This window comes from Pelodiscus sinensis, chromosome 5 (genome assembly GCF_052426305.1).
Source record: "Pelodiscus sinensis isolate ZL-2025 chromosome 5, ASM5242630v1, whole genome shotgun sequence".
NCBI lineage: Eukaryota > Metazoa > Chordata > Testudines > Trionychidae > Pelodiscus > Pelodiscus sinensis.
The window spans coordinates 22318843-22336493 of record NC_143056.1 but is presented as its reverse complement, the minus strand read 5'-3'; the positions used below and the strand labels follow the sequence as shown (position 1 = coordinate 22336493).

At 41.8% G+C, this 17651-nt stretch overlaps 1 protein-coding gene across 2 annotated transcripts in view; it reads left to right on the top strand.

Moving 5' to 3' along the window:
* Nucleotides 1–16961, top strand: part of DYNC1H1 (dynein cytoplasmic 1 heavy chain 1) — a 75229-nt gene extending 58268 nt beyond the window's left edge. For both annotated transcript variants that reach the window (XM_075926557.2, XM_025183071.3), the window contains exons 61-78: nt 123–257; nt 357–451; nt 627–801; nt 1300–1375; nt 3415–3575; nt 3901–4012; nt 5397–5457; nt 5542–5665; nt 6133–6246; nt 6608–6778; nt 6989–7206; nt 7392–7495; nt 8605–8816; nt 9275–9428; nt 10533–10675; nt 14833–15001; nt 15548–15675; nt 16594–16961. In XM_075926557.2, the coding sequence (XP_075782672.1) occupies nt 123–257; nt 357–451; nt 627–801; nt 1300–1375; nt 3415–3575; nt 3901–4012; nt 5397–5457; nt 5542–5665; nt 6133–6246; nt 6608–6778; nt 6989–7206; nt 7392–7495; nt 8605–8816; nt 9275–9428; nt 10533–10675; nt 14833–15001; nt 15548–15675; nt 16594–16722 (2481 nt within the window). In that variant the 3' untranslated portion in view covers nt 16723–16961. The remainder of the gene's footprint in view (nt 1–122; nt 258–356; nt 452–626; nt 802–1299; nt 1376–3414; nt 3576–3900; nt 4013–5396; nt 5458–5541; nt 5666–6132; nt 6247–6607; nt 6779–6988; nt 7207–7391; nt 7496–8604; nt 8817–9274; nt 9429–10532; nt 10676–14832; nt 15002–15547; nt 15676–16593) is intronic.
* Nucleotides 16962–17651: the final 690 nt, after the last annotated feature.

The following is a 17651-nucleotide window of genomic DNA, read 5'->3' as shown; positions in this document are numbered from 1 at the left end:
CAATTATGACTACATAATACATCATGAATTACAGTAACCTCTATCTTTGTCAAACAGTAGTGCCATATGTTCTAAACTCTATACATATATATACTACTTTTTTTTTTTTTCAACTCCTTTAGATACACTTCTTGTACCAGTATTCTCTCCAGTTTTTCTTGGATATCTATCACAACGTCTTGTATGAGAACCCAAATTTGAAGGGAATTACAGACCATACCCAGCGTCTCTCAATTATCACAAAAGACCTCTTCCAGGTTCAGTATAGAATTTTCATAGCTCTTGTGCTTGTCTTGGGGAAAACTGATGTAAGGCTCTATATAATACGACTAACCAGTTACACTTTGTTTTGATAGGTGGCTTTCAATAGAGTAGCTCGTGGCATGCTACATCAAGATCACATAACCTTTGCTATGCTGTTGGCCAGAATTAAACTTAAAGGCACAATTGGGTAAATATTTGAATTTTTGCTTATTGAGCTGCATCTCAGTTTTTCAGCTTATATACATGAGAATTGTATATAAGCTGAAAAAACAAATTATATTTGTTGCCTTAAAGTTATCCACTACTTCAATTGAAATGCAAACAGCTAACTTGGCTAAATCTACTCTACTTTTAATTTTAAGGGAACCTACGTATGATGCAGAATTCCAGCATTTCTTAAGAGGAAAAGAAATTGTACTCAGCACAGCATCTCTCCCAAAGATCAGTGGGCTTACAACAGAACAAATGGAAGCTATGATGAGGTTGAGCTGCCTTCCTGAATTTAAGGACCTGGTTTCGAAGGTTCATGCTGATGAGGCAAGTACCATGTTTAAGCACTGTCACTGCACTAACTAGGTCAGACCTATGGTGGATACTTACGTGGCTCCCTTTGCAATAGTGAATGTAGCTATATTGTGAGGTACTGTTCCCATATTACAATGGGGAGCTGGGCCACAGAATAAATGGCTTGCCAAGTTTACACAGAAAGACTTTGCATAGGGATACTAACCTGGATTTCCTAAGCTAGTGCCCTAAACACTGGATCAGTCTCCCCCTCCGTAGAAGTTAGTATATGGTTTCAAGCACTGGGTTTTATATTACTTGGACTATCCAGTATCTTCAGTAAAATGCAGTATGTTTTTAGACTTGGTTGGAGTTTTTCTTGCAGTAAACTCCCCGGCCATGATCAAGACTTATAGTAGGCTCTGTATCCATGTGTGTAAAAGTCCTTGCTCTGATGACCTTATAGTTGGAATAGAATCCAAAGTCTGTCTCATGTAAAATATGTTGTAATTAATATTTCTTTTAATACAGCAATTCTGCATCTGGTTGGAAAGCAGTTCACCGGAGCAAACTGTGCCATACATTTGGACTGAAGAAAAACCTGCAAGTAAGTTCAGTTGCACTCACTTATCTGACAGTTTCCTTGCTGCCAATTTAAATCTTGAACAAAATAACTTCAGTAAAGTCTCAGAATGTAGCAGTTGTGCAAACTAGAAGTTTTTAAATAGGATTGAAAATGGAAGTCTCTTATCCAAAAAACAATTGTAGTGCAAGTAATGACTATGCAGCCTTTCCCTGATCCTACACTACCATGTGGTCTTTGACCTAAGGTAGGGTATTACCTTGATATCCCTCAGACTGCCTGCAAAAAGATGTCAGTTTATTGGCATCAGACTTATGTAAAAAGTGCAGTTTCCTTGCAAATGTAAGTAAAAAGATGGAAATTCAAATAGTCTCTTCAAAACACTGTTAAAATTGGTTCCACTAGTCTGTATGATGCCCTACCTATAGGAAACAAACTGCCCTACTGTACAAAAACTGTTGAATGGGCATCTGAGCCTTTTGGTGTTGCCAGCCTGGTCTCACTCAATGCTTAGAACTCTGTAAAAGGCACTTTCATTGTTTCCTGACCTTCCATGATTTCCTACTAAAACTTTTGCTACTCCTTCCCTTGTCGTAATTTCTTCATTAACTGAAACTAAGGCCATGCGAAATGTAGATATTCGTAGCTGGCTAGAGGGAAACTAAAGCTCTAGCTTGGTGAAAACTTAAAACTGCCACTCTTTGCTTAATCTTTCCTATCTGTAAGATCACAATGGACAGCATTTTCATACAAATTTGTTTGAAATAGGCTATTTACAATGAACATTTCTTTGACACAGTTGTCTAATTGCTATAAATGGTTACTACAAACTTTTTCTAAAGCTTCTGTGTAAAACTCTTTGGCTATGGGATCAGAATTTGCATATGAAAAAAATACACTCGTTTCCTGTAGTGCTTTTATCATTGGAACATACAGGTTTCAAAGGATAGCTAAATAATCCATATATCTGGACAAAATCTGAACCAATGGCTTATTGTCAAGCTAAAAACTTTCTAACAGCAGCTTAGGTTTTTTAATTATTTGCCTTAATAGTCTAGCTTTCTTCATGTGTTGCACATGCTACAGGAATGTGTGTCTCTTTACTAAAATCTCAAACTTCATGGCAGCACTTCCATAGGCTTTAGATTTTGTGTATGAACTTATTGCAGAAGCGTCCAAAGGCCCTAAACAAATTGGGGAACTGTTTCACTGAAGAGTTCACAACCTGAAAAAAGTACTGTATGTAAGCCTAATGGTCTCTCTGATGGAGAGAGATTCCTAGGTCAATTTAAGGCAACCTTACTTGGGACAGAGTTAGTTTTGATTGTCAGATTAAGAATAACCGTTGTGATCTTTTTCAACATAGAGTACGGGCAGTCCCCGAGTTACATGGATCCAACTTATATCGGATCCGCAGTTATGAACGGGGTTTGCTCCGCGTCTCCCTGGAGACCAGCAGACCAGGGAGACAGGGAGCAAAGCCGCGGAGCACGCGGGCAGCAGGACAGCCGCGGCGCGTCTGGGCTGTCCCGCTGCCCCCGTGCTCCACGGCTTTGCTCCGGATGCCTGTGGTACAACAGCTGGGGCGCTGCCGGTTGGTCCAGTAGCGCCGAGGAGCGGCACTACTGGAGCAACCCAGCAGCACCCAAGCTGCTCTGCTCCAGGCGTCCCCAAGTCAGCCGCTGCTGAAACTGACCAGCGCTGACTACAGGAAGCCCGAGGCAGAGTTGCTCTGCCCCAGGCTTCCTGGAATCAACCGCTGATCAGTTTCAGCAGCAGCTAACTTGGGGACGCCTGGGGTTCTTAAATTGAATCTGTATGTAAGAACTGGCTTTCAAACCTACAGTCCCTATCTTGTACGTAACCCGGGGACTGCCTGTACTGCATTTAGCAAATTGTTTCACACAGTCTTTAAAAGCTGTAGCTCTTTTGCTAAGTCTTTCTTTTTTCTCCACTTATTTGATATTTTTTTTCCCAGTTCTTGAATTGTGTTAAAGATCTAAATACTGAGTTATGACCTGTTAAGCTTCGGAAACCATAACACTCTTCTTTTCTCATTTTAGCACCGATTGGGCAGGCCATTCATCGCTTACTCTTGATCCAGGCATTCCGTCCAGACCGTCTCCTGGCAATGGCACATGCATTTGTTTCAGCAAATCTTGGCGAATCCTTCATGTCTATTATGGAGCAGCCATTAGATTTGACACACATTGTAGATACTGAGGTAATCTATGGGAATGAAAATACAAAAACATTAACACATTGAGGGGCATAAATCTCTTGTGACACATCAGACTCCTCTGCCTTCATTTCAGGTAATGAGGTCCATAATAGCTTTCAGCACTGGGGTAACAGGTTTCCAAGGATATTTTTAAGTTAAATTACCCTGCAATAGTTTTACTAACTATGCTGAATACAGTTTTATTACATAAGCGTCTTTATCCCTTATGCTAATCTTCCCCTGTGGATTTTTGGAGAGGTGCATAATTCTAAATATTGCTTATTTTTATGGCAGTTGTGAATGTGTGTTTAAACTTCCTGAATTGCAGGTGAAACCAAATACTCCTGTACTGATGTGTTCTGTACCTGGCTATGATGCCAGTGGCCATGTTGAAGACCTTGCAGCTGAACAAAACACACAGATTACCTCTATTGCTATTGGTAAGAATACATTATCATTAGGTTTGGCAGAACTTGACTATCATTTTTTTTATAATTTTGACAGATACTGATATTTACTTTAATTGACTGAAGTTATTTCTGGAGCAGGGGTTGGCAACCTATGGCTCTTGCAGCTCAAAATTAGACTCCCCTCACTCCCCCCAGAGTAGGGAGCCTGCATTGGCATTCCAGCCTCACAGGGTCCCTGCAAGATTAGAGCGCCAGTGCCAGCTTCCTTGGGGGATGGAAGGGAGAAAGCCACAAGCCTTCCTCACAAGCCGGATCTAGTGGGGAGAAGAAAAGCTATAGAAGCGTCTCCTCGTGCTGCCTCTTCCCTTTCCCCTTCTCTGGCTTGGACAGCAACCAGCTGCTCCCATTGGCCAAAATCATGCACTCCGAACTCTTCGTTTTTGGCCCCGCCAGAGGGAGGAGGGGGCACAAAATCCACTAACCCCGAAACCCTAGAAGAGTTAATCTGGCCTAAGGCCTTGAACCTCAGCTCACCCTGTTGAACTCTTCCCCACCACCACCACAGTGCTGGAGCAGTAGGGGAGTGGGGTGTTTCAGTTGAGAGCCACATCAGTGGGGGCTGGGAGTCTTTTGTAGGGGTTTTTGTGGGGGTTTTTTGCTTTTCACTTACGTCTCCGACTTTTTTTTTTTTTTTTTTTTTTTTTTCCCCTGTGGATCAGTGACCCTGAAACTAAAAAAGGTTCCTCACCCCCTGCCATAAATAACGACAGCGTTGAAACCTTTTGTGTTGGACATTTTGTACTTGATTTAAAATGAACCTGGCCAACAAGGCCCTAGTTAGGGCGCAGCCCCCATCTGGCCACAGCACCCTCTTCCCAGCCCTGATCCCAGGGCTGGCCCTTCAGTCCAGCCCCCATCTGGCTGCAGGAAGGGCTGGTGGTGCCCCCCTCGTGCTGTGGCATGGCTAGAAGGGGAGGCCACAATTTGGCTGCGGCAATTCTGGCCTGGGCCCTTGTCCAGTGATTGCCCGGGTGCAAAAGCCCAGGCCCAGCCACATAAGGTAATCTAGCCCCAAGCCCCCCCACATACTTTGTCCCACCCCTAGTGTCCTGCCTTGCCTCCTGCACCTCCCACATACCCCAGTCCCCTGCCCTGAACCCCTCATGCACCCCAGCCCGGACGGAGACACAGACACACAGAGACAGCAGCAGAACTATTAAATGTCAGAGTACAATAGTTCATTGATGCTGGTAATATTATTAACCATAATGTCAATTAAGTTGTATATTTGCCTATTTGCATGACTGAATTCTTATACTGTCTCTTTGAGCACTTGTTTTGAATGTTGATGTAGTTTGATTTGAAAAGGCTGCTGACCCCTGTTCTAGAGCTAACAATAACCTTCTGCTTGTAGGCTCTGCTGAAGGATTTAATCAGGCAGATAAGGCAATAAACACAGCAGTGAAATCTGGCAGGTATGTTCTGTTCCTCTTTTTTTTTTATATAAGTAGAACTGTGAATAATAAGCTAGTTACTCTTCTGTTACTATATTCTTGTAGGTGGGTAATGCTAAAGAATGTCCACCTGGCTCCTGGTTGGTTGATGCAGCTAGAGAAGAAGCTACATTCTTTACAACCTCATGCTTGTTTCAGACTCTTCCTTACCATGGAGATAAATCCCAAGGTAACCAAAATCACTGTTACTTGAATCAGGCAGCATTTCCCATGATGGCCATAGCTTGGCAGATGGAAGGGTGCATCTTGGAATGCATCTGCAGAAGCAGAAACAATTGCCAAAAGCCTGCCTAGTGCTTCCTAGAGTATTTCACATCACATTCCTTGTATTGTCAAGTGCTTTGTAAATATCCTGTCTTCCGGCTTATGCAGCGAAGAAAAGACTGCCTACATTTTTCTTTCCCAAAGTAGTACCTAGTAAATTGGCCCTCAGTATTTAATTTGTGTTGAAGATTATTATTTTAATGTTGAGTCCTTACTGCTGGTAGTTTCATCATCTTCTTGCAAGAGGGAGGAGGATACTCAGCTAAAATAAATAACGTAGTGTAGATTAGCAAGCTTGTTAAAAATATCACAATCTTTGTAGAAGAGAGTATTCTTCAGGTTATAACTTATGTTGATGCTTTTCTGTTCTAGGTACCAGTCAATTTGCTACGCGCTGGTCGGATCTTCGTGTTTGAACCTCCTCCTGGTGTAAAAGCAAACATGCTGAGAACATTCAGTAGTATTCCTGTTTCCAGAATATGTAAGGTGAGTCATTGGTTTCTGAGTAGTTTATATTGAACTCAAACTGAAAACTATTTGAGAGTTTAATTTCATAGCTTTCAGTCCCTCTAGCATACGTTAAACAAATGTTACGTCTTCTGATACTACTGTGGAAAAAAACCAAACTTTTCAGAGGCTTTCACTTTATGCTAACTAAAACATGGATGGCATGTAAGGAAGTAATTGGTTAAGCTTTTTATCATCTGATGCATTAAAACTTGGAGACCCTATTTTACCAGACATTTGATATTCACCAGCACTGTAGCAAACCAGGTTTCTTAATACATTTTTGATCACTATGGCTCTGGTGTGGAGAAATAATGTATTTTTTTCCCCCCCATCCTAGGCTCCAAATGAACGTGCTCGTTTATATTTCCTTCTTGCCTGGTTCCATGCCATCATTCAAGAACGTTTGCGATATGCTCCCCTGGGATGGTCCAAGAAATATGAATTTGGTGAATCTGATCTGAGATCTGCCTGTGACACAATAGATACGTGGCTGGATGATACAGCAAAGGTAATTAAATGTATTGCTGTTTTATAAATCTCTCTTAAATATAAAGTAACATTTGGATTACTTGGGGTTAATCTGAAATACTGACAAGATTAGCTGGAAACAAGCAATATCCAAAACAAGACTTCAAACTGTTTGACTTTTGGCTTTCATTAAACTTCCCAATTTTTATGGGGAATTTTCACCTTCTAATTAACTTGTGTTTGCTCACAGGGCCGCCAAAACATTTCTCCAGATAAGATCCCATGGTCTGCTCTGAAAACATTGATGGCACAATCCATTTATGGAGGTCGCATTGATAATGAATTTGATCAGCGTTTGCTAAACACTTTCCTGGAGCGTTTGTTTACCACTCTGAGCTTTGATAGTGAATTCAAACTGGCTTGCAAGGTTGATGGACATAAGGATATTCAAATGCCAGATGGAATCAGGTATTTTTTTCAGCCTCAGATTTCAGTTGGTCTCACTTTAGTAGCTTGCTTTCCTTCAGAGAAGCTGGACTCTGTTGCATTTTTTGCATTTGTGTTTAGCTATGCAAAATATTCCTGATCTCCTGTTAAAATGCCTGATATTCTAATTAATTAACTCAATTTACTGCCACGACTTTCACTTGCAGACGTGAAGAATTTGTCCAGTGGGTTGAGTTGCTTCCAGATACACAAACCCCATCCTGGCTTGGTTTACCAAACAATGCAGAAAAAGTTCTTCTCACCACACAGGGTAAAATTTGTATTTTTGACTTCTTTGTGTTTAAATTATGTAACTCTTTTTAAAAAAAAAAAAAAAAAAAAACACTTTCAAAATAGGTGACATGGGAATTGTGTGCTTACAGGAAATAGCAATGTTACAAGTATCTCGAAGTGTATTAATTATTTTAGTTTCCTCAAACCAATTAATAAATATCTACGAATTCTTAAGATTGAAAGTAACTTGTTTAAAATCTCCCCTGTAGACAGGAGAACATTACCCAAGTGAGACTCCTTCAGTTCTAAGCCTAAGGAAGGTTACTCATGTTTAATAGTATATTTAAGAAGTACCGTATATACTCGAGTATAAGCCGAGTTTTTCAGCACAGTTTTTGTGCTGAAAAATGCCCCCCTCGGCTTATACTCGAGTCAGCATCTCGAGAACTGAGGCGGGCAAAGCCTCAGAAGCGCGGGACCCCCCCCGCTGCTGCGGCTTCAGTCCGGGAGCCTGTGGTCTGCTGGGGACCGTCCCCAGCAGACCACAGGCTCCCGGACTGAAGCCGCAGCCGTGGGGGGGTCCCGCGCCTCTGAGGCTTTGCCAGAGCAAAGCCTCAGGGGCGCGGGGAACCGCCGCTGCTGCCGCTTCAATCTGGGTGCCTGTGGTCTGCTGGGGACCGTCCCCAGCAGACCACAGGCTCCCGGACTGAAGCCGCAGCCGCGGGGGTCCCGCGCCTCTGAGGCTTTGCTCTGGCAAAGCCTCAGAAGCGCGGGAACCACCCAGTGCCCCTGGTCTGCTGGAGACGGTCTCCAGCGGACCAGGGGCACCGGAGCAGCTTTCGCCCCGACTTCCGGGGCTAGACCCGGTATCTATCTTCATTTTTTACATTTACCAGTAGCTGCCTCATTTCCTACCCTAGGCTTATACTCGAGTCAATACTTTTTCCCAGTTTTTGGGGGTAAAATTAGGTGCCTCGGCTTATATTCGGGTCGACTTATACTCGAGTATATACGGTATTTTTAAATAAGTGGCGATCACAATAGTGTTAATGTAATTTGCTAATGCATCTTTAAAACTTTCCTTAAACTGATATTCTAACACTTGGGGGTGCGTTTTTTGTCTTTTTTTTATTGGCTTTGGTTCAGGTATTGATATGATTAGTAAAATGCTGAAAATGCAGATGCTAGAGGATGAGGACGATTTAGCTTATGCAGAAACTGAAAAGAAGGCAAGAACAGATTCAACTTCAGATGGGCGTCCATCCTGGATGAGAACACTACACACCACAGCCTCCAACTGGCTCCATCTTATTCCACAAACTCTAAACCATCTTAAACGAACAGTGGAAAATATTAAGGTGATGATTAAGATAGCCAAATACATATTTTGGTCTGTAAAATAGTAGAGATCATGCAAATGTTGGTGAGATCCTATCTAGATTACATCCTATAAATGGTCTCTCTAAATCCAAGTAGTATAGCAGACTTGGAAACAGTGTCTTGTTTCATGTTCTTTGCTTTAATTCAGTTTAAGAATTTGACAAAAGTAACATTTACTTTGGCTCGGAAGGCACAATGTAAGTTTGTCTAGTATCTTGCTTCCTAAGATGGAGGTGCTATAAAAGAAGCTTCATACCACATGTCTAACTCAAGTGAACTGAAGAATGTAGGTTGGCTCCGAAGATAGTATCACTGGTCTGTCCCAGTATGTGGGATTTGGGTAGCCCAACTAGTCCCCTTCGGTGATTTAGGACTGAATTAATTTTCCCACCAGAAGATGCTCATCTTGTTTCCACGTTTTTCTTGCTTAAATAAGGATCCATTGTTCCGATTCTTTGAGAGAGAGGTGAAAATGGGAGCCAAATTACTTCAGGATGTTCGTCAGGATCTTGCTGATGTGGTTCAGGTTTGTGAAGGCAAGAAGAAACAGACCAACTACTTGCGTACGCTTATAAATGAATTGGTAAAAGGTATGTTACAGGATTCTCTTTTTAGGATGCTCCACCAGTAATCCTATTACATTAGCTGAGGTGTTCTCATTTCCAGCACTCATGGTTTAAAAAAAAAATCCATCATTTTTGCCTAGCACAGAATTCTGAAAGTCAAAATGCTGAGGCTGGCCCTATAACACATGAACTTCAGTGTTGCCAACCTAAGCATTCAACTGCCATGAGATTGGATTGAAAAAAAATCCAATTTTTAAGCCAGTCTAGGTTTTTGCCTTTGCTTGAATTGTGGTTTTTAACCCTGTGTTCCATCTGTGGGAGCTAGACATTGCTTAAAGGAAATGCCGTTTTTACGTTACTGTTTCCAGGACCTGGAGATTAAAGCAGTAAGACCTCTATATTCTGCTACTTGGAAATGAATTGCAAGTTGGCATTACAAACTGAGACTGGTATTAAAAAACATTTTGCTGAGTTTGAAGCCAACCCTTGGAGCCTAGTGTTGACTGTAAACCAGTTTCAATCAAAACGTTAAGTTTTAACTCACTTGTAACAATTATCAGAGAAACTTCAGAAGTTATCTTTTTTTTCTTCTGTGATCATACATTTGGTGGCAGATGATGAAAGGGGATACTTTGTACCAATACAATGGAATATACTGATGGTTAAGAGACCCATTTAAGCAGAACTATTGTACTGTGAGTTAATGAATTATTCTTGTAAACTGAGGATGAAGGTGGCACATTGCAGTAATTCCTTAAAATTGGTGTCTTCCATGTTGAAAGACTCAGAGGAAAAAATTGGCTGTGAACTATATTTTTGCACTCTGATGTATATGCAATTGAACTTATTAATGAATGCCTTCTAGAATTTTTTAATAAGATATGCTTCAGATAGTAATTTCTGTTTACTGATCTGCAGAACTCATTGAAAACTAGGTGGCTTTATATAATGTCAGTTTGTGATACACTTATACTCCGAGGACCCCATAGTTTTTGGTATAAAAACTATGTAGTAAAACAGAATAATAATTAAGTGGCTGCCACTAAAAGGGTAAAATTGCATTGGGAAATAGTAGGTAATCTGATTCATACCCATACAGAGCTCTTACCTTGGATGTGTCTTCTCTAGGTATTCTGCCCCATAGCTGGTCTCATTACACTGTGCCTGCTGGCATGACTGTTATTCAGTGGGTGTCTGACTTCAGTGAACGCATTAAACAACTACAGAATATTTCCCAGGCAGCTGCTTCTGGTGGAGCAAAAGAGCTAAAGGTATCTAACTTGTGTTGTACTGTATTGCCTTTTCTCATTTATAGCTTTTCTGAAGTTTCTGAGAAATCAGGGCTATGTGAGTCTATAACTGCTTAAATCTGTTAGCTAAAGCTTTAATATTCTTTAAACTAAGGAGTTTATCAAAAATCTTACCTGGACACCCCTTGAAACATATTTGTATATCATGGTGTTCCTGAATCTACAGGTCATGTACACAGCGTAGTTGTTGCTGCAATAGGGGGGGAAACCAAATTACTTCTTGTTCTATAACTGTTCAAGATGTGATGCAGCCATTCCTGCCATGTTAGGTGTAACACCAGTGTCAGAGACAGAGCCGTAACGAAGGTTTTCTGCACCTGGGGCAAGCTATTGAACTGGGCCTCGCACCTCGCCCCCAAAAAATTAAAAAATTCTTAATTTTTTGTATTTTATTAATTGCACATATATTGAGATTGAAAATAGATTATAGTAAAGATATAAATGAAATAATATTTTAACTCTCGTTTTTAATTTTGCGCCCCTAAATGTATTGTGCTTGGGGCAAGTGCCCCACTTGCCCCACCCTTGTTACGGCTCTGGTCAGAATTTTAACCAGAGGCATCACTTGTGCTCTATGACCCTTGCCTCTACTGTGGCAATATAAGGTCAATGCAAATCCCCTCTACCCATCTCCTTTGAACCAAATGTCAGGACTTCAACCAATGAAGAGGGGAGCAGAGGGTGAATTGTGACATATATATCTGCATCTCATCCCAAAGAATAAAGTCAGTTATTTACATGTACTGTAGCTGCTGCCATGTATGCCATATGGGTGACTCTCAAGAAGTTTTTGCAGGTGGTGGGGCTTGGAGTGTGTGTAAATAAGGAGCGTAGAATTACCTTCTCAGAATTTTCATCTGATTTGGATTTAGCATTATGGCATAGTGGTTTTAAACATACATACACAAGATCCAGTGATAGCACTGCAAATTCCTAACATGAGAGCACTCACTTGTAACACAATTAACTTGGAAATGCCATCACCATGCTCTCAGGAAGTGCAGTCTCAGCATCTTCACATGCTGTCATAATACAGGAAATTATCCATCTTGAGATCATCTGTGAAGAACCTGCTTTCCCCTTCATTTGTTTCCCATATGAAACAGACAAGATGAAGAAAAGAAAGGTTTAGTCCTGTCTGTGAAAGGCTAAACATTTGACATCCAGTGTGTGAAGATGCTGCTTGTCTGGGATTGAATACAGCTCAGGAAAACACGGGTGGATGCTGTTTGTTTCAGCTAAAACTAAGAAAGCACTTTAGATAAATGTATGGTGTGACTGCAGGGTTACTTTGTTTCTGGAAAATTGCGTGTAAGAAATTTTCTACCAAGATGATTTGACAGGTGATTGTGGATCCCAGGTAAATGATACTTTCACTGATACAAAACTACCAGAATCTGATTTCCTTCAGATGCAGCACACTAGAGTATTCATCCCATCTGCTCACATCAGACATCCTATGGTACGTCTAAGGATGTGCATGCTGTCACTTTGATGCTGACAGGTACTGTAGATGGCACAAAGTTCCTGGACACTGATTTGCAGAGAAGCTTCCTGTTCCAATCATAAGCCCGCAACTTGCTGTGACCCCCAGTTATGCTCCCCAGCCTATTAAGGAAGCATCGGTGACAATAGTCCTGGTTGATGGGGACTGAGCAAAGGGAACACGTTGGCTCATGTTCCGTGAACAGGCTTCTACCATAAGTCAGAAGAAGCAGAGGAAGTCACACCAGTTTGTCCAAGAGATGGTTCAGATAATAGACCACAGTCAGCCACATTTGAAGAGGACAAAGGCATAACCTGGCATATGAGACTGTGTACATGCAGCCACTTGGCCTTCATCCACATTCCAGACATAGGTAGTAAATAATATGAAATCAGTCAGCAGAAGTACTCTAGCAGGGTTATGATGAAGGCAGTAATTTGAGTTCCAGTTGTTTCAAATGAGACCTAGACTATTGAGTAAACAATGTAAATTCAGCATGAGAAGACTTCTCTAGACATGCCCCTCTCTAGCAATCATTCAGATACAAGAATACATGAAACCCCCTCTTCCTGAGGCATGCTGTCACCAAAATCATGCAGCTGATAAAAACCCAGGAAGCAGAAGACAGACCCAAAGGTAGCATGGGGTATCGATAGTGTTAGTCCACCGTGACAAACAGGTGACATTTCCTGTGGCTTTAAGAGAATTTATATGGAAAGAAGCATCATGCAGGTCCATTGCAGGAAACCAGATGTGATTTAATTCAGAGAGAATAGTTTTCAGGGTGGCTATATGGAATCTTCCATCTGATTATTTGTTGAGGTCAAGGATCAGTTTCAATCCCTCTGTTGGGTTCAGTAACCATAAAGTACCAGGAGTAAAATCCTTGTCCCTGTTGCTGCTGGGGGGGGGGCATGTCCTGTAACCCCAAAACCCAATACACTGCACCTGCTCAAGGAGCAGTGTCTCGGGAGAAGGGTACTTGACGAAATATGTAAGGCATAAACCCATCTGTCAGTGTTTAGGATCTAGCTGTCTGTGGTAGTTGAACTCTAAACATCATGGCTACATCTAGACTGGCCCCTGTTACGAAATAGCCATGCTAATTTCCAACTTTGGAATAGGGAAATCCGCGGGGGATTTAAATATCCCCCGCGGGATTTAAATAAACATGTCCGCCGCTTTTTTCCCGGCTTGGGGAAAAGCCGGAAAAAAGCGTCTAGACTGGCGCGATCCTCCGGAATAAAGCCCTTTTCCAGAGGATCTCTTATTCCTACTTGAAAGTAGGAATAAGAGATCCTCTGGAAAAGGGCTTTATTCCGGAGGATCGCGCCAGTCTAGACGCTTTTTTCCGGCTTTTCCCCAAGCCGGGAAAAAAGCGGCGGACATGTTTATTTAAATCCCGCGGGGGATATTTAAATCCCCCGCGGATTTCCCTATTCCAAAGTTGGAAATTAGCATGGCTATTTCGTAACAGGGGCCAGTCTACACGTAGCCCATAAATATGAGCTCTCCATTCCCTGTTTAGGGGCAGGATGGGCCACCATTGGGTTACTGCCCTGGACACAAGTCAGACTGGATGCTTGTTCAGTCCCAGTGGTGGACAAGCTGGCTGGCTAGATCTAGAACCAAAGGGCCTTTGATTTTTGGGAGTGGTTCTAGTTAGGTTTAGGGGACAAGTTCTCTGCACAACAGGTAGAAGAGTGAAACACCAGAGTCCAAACATGAAGCACTGTTACTTGCCAATTATAAAGATGACCACTAGTCAGACAGGGGCCTCGAGGCCTGTGCCAGATGGTGCTGCTTCAGCCACAAGTCTCTCGCCATCTGAGGTTTTTGTTCTCCCCCTCCTGTCACTGCCCCCCAAAAAAGTACAGCTGTAGCACCATTTCATAATGTGTCCCTGACTGAAACACGACAAAACAGTCTTGTGAAGATGTTCCCCCCTATTGCAGATGGTACTTGAAGCCTGGTTTTAAGCGTTAAGCCAGCTCACCGAAGGTACTATAATCTAGCATTTAAAAAGCTCAAAACACTGACCATGTGATGTGAGAACACCACATGCCACTGTGACTCAAGCCATGGACAGTGAGAAGAAATGGTGGCAGAGGAGATCAGGGCAGTGCTGCCCTTAAATACCTGGGGAAGGGCCACAGGACATGAGCCCTGCTCCTACAAGCAGGGCTCATGCTTAGTCCTTAGCCCCTATGGTCTAGGAACTAGGCAAAGTTTTCTAGCTTTGATGTGTTCGGCACATACACAGGATACATTGCATTTACTCAAATACCTTATAGCACATCCTTATGGGCAGATGGGAAATGTTGACACATTAGGAAACTTGTATTTTTTGCTAATTCTACTTGCATATGTACAGTAGGCCTAACTACATCTAAATAATGAATTCTTCTGAAACTAATTCTTTCCTCTGAAACAGACTTCAGGATTCATAAAATTGTGTGTAAACTAGTAGGAAGCTATCCCTTTAGTAAATTTTCATCAGAGGAAACATGCCATACATTGTTGGCATGATGGTCACTTTTATTTAGTGCAACTCTGTTTCAAAAGATATTGACGTTAAAGTGTGTGGCAGTAGATGCTATGGACATGTCTAAAACATATCTTTTTTTAATAGAATATCCACGTGTGCCTGGGTGGCTTGTTCGTACCTGAGGCTTACATTACTGCTACAAGACAATATGTGGCTCAAGCAAACAGCTGGTCCCTGGAAGAACTTTGTCTAGAAGTCAATGTTACAACTACTCAGAATGCAGTCCTGGATGCCTGCAGTTTTGGAGTTACAGGTTAGCTAGTGTGCTTTTTACAAGGAGGAAGGGAAGTAAATAGGTGCTATTAGCCTATAACTCTGGGAATTTATCTTTAAAAATGTTGATATACACTATATCAAATTGCTAACTCCCTTGGTGTTAGGTATCAGAATGAAAATTACATTTTAGGCAACTGCACTAAAAGTAACATTTGGAAATTAATGTCTATCAGGATTTCTTCATTGGAGAATTTTGCTATGCAAGTGCCTAGCATTTGAGAATCCTTTTGAATAAATATCAGTAGTAGGGCAAAAAACATTAGCCAACCTGTTCGAGTTAGCATGTCGGTGACTTTTTTATTCCTCTAATAGCCTTCCCTGTTGCCTTTTCTGGAGTATTTTTGATCTGTATAAATTAGGGCTCCTATTTTAACAGTAGGTCTATACATCAGTTACCTCACTTTAGATGGGTGAAGCTACCTCTGGACTTGAAAATGGAGTGGAGAAGGAAACTTCCTTTTTAAGTGTACATACCCTTCACTTTCAGGAAAGACCTCAAATTTTCATACTTCCTAACTTACAGGTTTGAAGCTTCAGGGAGCTACATGCAGTAACAACAAACTGTCCCTTTCAAATGCAATATCAACTATATTGCCCATAACACAGCTTCGCTGGATCAAGCAGACAAATGCTGACAAAAAGGCTAATGTGGTAAGTAATGTGAAGATAAATGTGTTGTCATTCTGTGACTCCTTCAAGTAGTGGCTATTCTACTTTCTGTGGAGCCTTATAATAAAAATGGGGCTGCACTTGTTTCTATTCCATTGGGCTATGTCTACACTGTGCTGGTTTTGCGCAGGAAATATGCAAATGAGGCTGTGTGGAATATTGCTGAGCCTCATTTGCATAATTGAGTGGCTGCTTTTTGCACAAGAGGCTTTTGAGCAAAAAGGAGCCGTCTACACGGCTCCTTCTTGCACAAAAACTCCCTCTTGCACAAGAGCCATTTTGCCTGAAAATAAGCAGCAGCAGAATGGCTCTTGCACAAGAAAGGGTTTTTGTGCAAGAAAAAGCAGTGTAGACTGCTCCTTTTTGCGCAAAAGCCCCTTGTGCAAAAATGGTGGTTCATTAAGTATGCAAATGAGGCAGTGATAGTCCTTGCCGTGCCTCATTTGCATATTGTGCAAAACTAGCGTAGTGTAGACATAGCTTTAGTCTTACGTTTTGTAGTACCACAGATGTTCCTTTCCAATAGTTTTCAACCCTGGGGGTTATAGTTCCTCGGAGCCTTGCAAACAGATCCAATATTGCTAGTACCCTCAGCCAGCCATAAAGAGGGTATCAAGAAATTAGAACTCATCTAGTATTTCGTCTTGGAATGGAGAAGTCTGAACAAAGCCTTAGAAACGTGTTATAACAAGTTCACTTTAGCCTGACAAACTGAGAGTTCTTTCTTACAAATATGTTCGTTCGTTTGGTTGGGGGAGGGCGAGCAGAGTCTAATGTGGACAAATGTCTCTATACATAACTTCCAGTGGTGGGGGAACATTTCATCTTTTCCCCTTGACTCTCGTATCTTGCATTCAACTATCTTATCCACAATTTAATCAATGCCTAACTTTTTTTCAGGTTACATTACCAGTCTATCTGAACTTCACGCGTGCTGATCTGATCTTCACTGTTGACTTTGAAATTGCCACCAAGGAAGATCCTCGCAGTTTCTATGAACGTGGTGTTGCAGTCCTCTGCACAGAGTAACAAGACAATGTTTTCTAAATAATACACAATTTTACTACTATTTAATCTGCAGTGTTAGTCACCAAGGCATGGGGAAGTTGTCAGGATGGTTGACACAAAGTTGACTTGCTAGAAGCTGGTGTACTTAAAGTGATACTGATAGTGTGAGAGGAAAATTGGATGTGGTTTTTAGATGGTTCTAATTACATGTGCTTAATGCTTGATGGTCTATACTACATTAAATACATTCTGTAGCATTATTGGTGGTGGTTTATTTCATTTCTAAAGCCTTATTCTTGTCATGACTTGCTCTAGAGAATTACTTTCATTAATGCTTTTAAATGTTCAAGATGAAACATCGGTTATTTAATAATGAACTATGCTAACCCACTAAGAAACCAGTTTTACCATTTATGGCACTTGCAGCTCTCCTGTATAAATCACATGTAACCTGAAACAAGAATACAAAAGCCAAAATTAATTCAGTGCAACAAGTTGAAATTGAACAGATTCTCCTTTTTAAAAGGTAAGGGTGATGTCATGTTAATGTTACTATTACAGTAAACTTCCGATAATCCGGCACCTTTAGGACCCAGGGGGTGCTGGATTATCAGATATGCCGGACTATAGGAAGGGGGGGCTATGAGGGGTCTGGGGTAGAGTGTGGGGGATGCACCCCACAGTGCTGCGGGACCAACCCAGCAGCACCCCAGCTGCTCTGCCCCAGGCGTCCCCAAGTCAGCTGCTGCTGAAACTGACCAGCGGCTGACTTCAGGAAGCCCGGGGCAGAGCAGCTCCAATTGTCCAGCTGCCCAGAGCACTTCCGGGTTCCATTGGATGCCGGACCACTGGAGTTTTACTGTACTCTGAAGCAGTGTTGCTTAATCTGCATGGAATAGATAGAAACTACCTTCATGTTCACCTGAGCACTGCCCTATACAGAGAATGTT